Genomic DNA, 2,635 nt, shown 5'->3' with positions numbered 1-2,635 from the left:
CCTGAGAACTTATTATTGGAACCCTTCAGTTTATAACAGGAGTAATTCACGTAATAAATATTTAGTAGGGAATTACTAATTATGCATTTGAGGTTTTCTATTTGTGTAAAATACACAATTATTATTATTATTATTATTATTATTATTATTAATAATAATAATTACTAATATAAAAATGTTAGAGAAGTGATTTCTTAAGAACAGCCCTGACCCCGTAATCCTGTATCCTCAAAAGAAATTGTCATTTTTCATTAATATATATATATATATATATATATATATATATATATATATATATATATAAAGTAATAATGTCTATAACAAACGACAGAGGTTCTAAATTATAGTTAGTATCTCATATAAAAATTATATAAACCCCGGAAATGTCATACCATATGGACAATTCAACAACCAATACATTGTTCTAAAATCCAGACCCCAAGCAATGTCATTCACAGGGGGTCCAAGCCCCAAGACCCCAAGCAATGTGATCTTCAAACACGTCTGATTGTCCAGATCCTGTACTTGGAATACCCCTTTTATAACTAATTTCTCCAGCTGGTTTTCTTTAAGTTTTCCCTAACTATTTCTTTTTCTGGTCATTCTAGATCTTGCTGTTGGATTGACACTGTTGGATTACTGTGTTGCTTTTATGGTCAGCGATTTGTCCTATTTTCAGAGAACTAGAGGCGATTAGTTAAATTCAATCTTTACTGTCGCCTGGTTTTCTACCACGGACATTGGTGCAGTTTTGCACCCGGGTTATTAACCAACCATGCCCTTTTGGAAAAAATCAAAAAAATATCATGTGTCTCAGATTCTTGATAATGGAAATCTGATGAAAGAGATACCAACTATGGAGGAACCTAACATCTCACTCCAGAAGTTTTCCAACATCAAAGATATGCCAGCCGAAAAATGCAGCGATCCAAGTCACAGCAAACCTTGTGACATTGGCTCAAAGAACGCCAAGAAGAGCGCAATCAGGAGCTTGGGCAGCAGCGCTGTGATTGGCGCTAAAGACCTGGATCGCTGTTTCCCAAATAGACGTCTGAGATTATACGTTGCTACCTGGAATATGGAGGGAAAGGTGAGAAGTAATATACAATATCTATTGTGAACCATGAGTGTATCTGATCTAAGGCTATGTTCACACGGAGTATTTTGCCGAGTTTTTTGACGTGGAAACCGGATCGCAAAACTCAGCAAAAACGGCCCGAAAATGCCTCCCATTTATTTCAATGGGAGGCGTCGGCGTCTTTTTCCCGCGAGCAGTAAAACTGCCTCGCGGTAAAAAGAAGCGACATGCCCTATCTTCGGGCGCTTCCGCCTCTGACCTCTCATTGACTTAAATGGGAGGCAGATAAAGCGTATTTCGCAGTGTTTTATGCCCGCGGCGTTCAATGGCCGCGGGCGAAAAACGCCTTGAAAAACTCTGCGAAAATCGGCGTGCAGGGAGAGGAAAATCTGCCTAAAACTTCCAAACTGAATTTTGAGGCAGATATTCCTCCTGCAAAATACTCCGTGTGAACATAGCCTAAAGTTGGATAAATTTGCAGTTGGATATGAGATAGACATATTATATACTACCCTAGGCCCAAATTTTCTAAACATTTGGGCCAATCAATGTTGCTGCACACATTGCAAACTGTCAAACTAATAATCTATGTCTTTGGAATGGCAATGCCTCTGATCCTAAGACTGCAGCACTGGCCATAGTCTATAAAGACTAAAATCCAATTCGATCAGATATAATTTTTTGTAGGTGATATAGAAGATGTCAGTTTGGTTGGTGCTCTGTGTATACATTATTAATATCTTCATATTTTGAGCAGGAGTTCCCACAAAATCTAGAGGATCTGCTGTTGCCATCAGATGACACCAAAGACATTTACGTAATTGGCGTTCAGGAAGGATGTCCAAACAGGTAAGTCTTCTCAAGTTGTCTTACAACAGTCTATGTCTGCAAATGGACTACAGGTCGGCTGATTGAAATTCTCTCTTGACCTACTACTTATTGTAGGATCACTCCTAAATTTTCCTATTTATCCCCAGAGGTTATAATATTGATTATTTAATAAATGAGTTCAATATTTTAATCTGGTGTCATTTATTAATATGTAAACTTGAAATTGTGTCTTCTTGTAGATGGGAATGGGAGATAAAATTACAAGAGACTCTTGGTCCACACTACGTGCTATACCATTCATCCGGGCTCGGAGTCCTGTATCTCACCATCTTTATTCGACGGGAACTGATCTGGTTCTGCTCAGGTAAGATTCACTTTCTTACATTTACATAATAAGTCCTAATTGAAGTAATTAGTTTGAACTTATTATTTAGTCATTAGAACTAGATGTCTAAGAACCCAACTCTCAGATTCTTCACTGTGGAGTATTGGAGATCTGATAGTTTACTCCACAGTTACAAAGTGTGAAATGGTGTTGTAGTAATATTTCCAGCGTTTAATAGGAAACTATCTCTGTTTCATTGTTGCATGTTATACTATTAACCACTAACCCTTCTTCTTGTGTTTCATTTCTTATACAGAGGTAGAGCACACCCATGTAACAACCAGGCTATTCCACCATGTCAAAACTAAAGGAGCCTTGGGTGTTGCCTTCACCGTCTTTGG

The 2,635-nt window shown here is 37.8% G+C and overlaps 1 protein-coding gene across 1 annotated transcript; it reads left to right on the top strand.

Annotated features, from left to right (window-relative positions):
- Positions 1–613: 613 nt before the first annotated feature.
- Positions 614–2,302, top strand: LOC142657465 (phosphatidylinositol polyphosphate 5-phosphatase type IV-like). The gene is made up of 3 exons (XM_075832499.1): positions 614–1,090; positions 1,836–1,927; positions 2,149–2,302. The coding sequence occupies exons 1-3, from the start codon at positions 776–778 to the stop codon at positions 2,300–2,302; spliced, it is 561 nt and encodes a 186-aa protein (XP_075688614.1). The 5' UTR covers positions 614–775.
- The last annotated feature ends 333 nt before the right edge of the window (positions 2,303–2,635 follow it).

Source organism: Rhinoderma darwinii, chromosome 7 (genome assembly GCF_050947455.1).
Source record: "Rhinoderma darwinii isolate aRhiDar2 chromosome 7, aRhiDar2.hap1, whole genome shotgun sequence".
NCBI lineage: Eukaryota > Metazoa > Chordata > Amphibia > Anura > Rhinodermatidae > Rhinoderma > Rhinoderma darwinii.
Note: the sequence above shows the minus strand (reverse complement) of the source record. Positions and strands in the feature narration are given on the sequence as shown.

Excerpts from the sequence above, each read along its gene's own strand:
- LOC142657465 (XM_075832499.1), top strand. The coding sequence starts at position 776 with ATGCCCTTTTGGAAAAAATCAAAAAAATATCATGTGTCTCAGATTCTT. Across the intron at positions 1,091-1,835 it reads CCTGGAATATGGAGGGAAAG|GAGTTCCCACAAAATCTAGA; the intron begins GTGAGAAGTAAT and ends TATTTTGAGCAG. Across the intron at positions 1,928-2,148 it reads CAGGAAGGATGTCCAAACAG|ATGGGAATGGGAGATAAAAT; the intron begins GTAAGTCTTCTC and ends GTCTTCTTGTAG.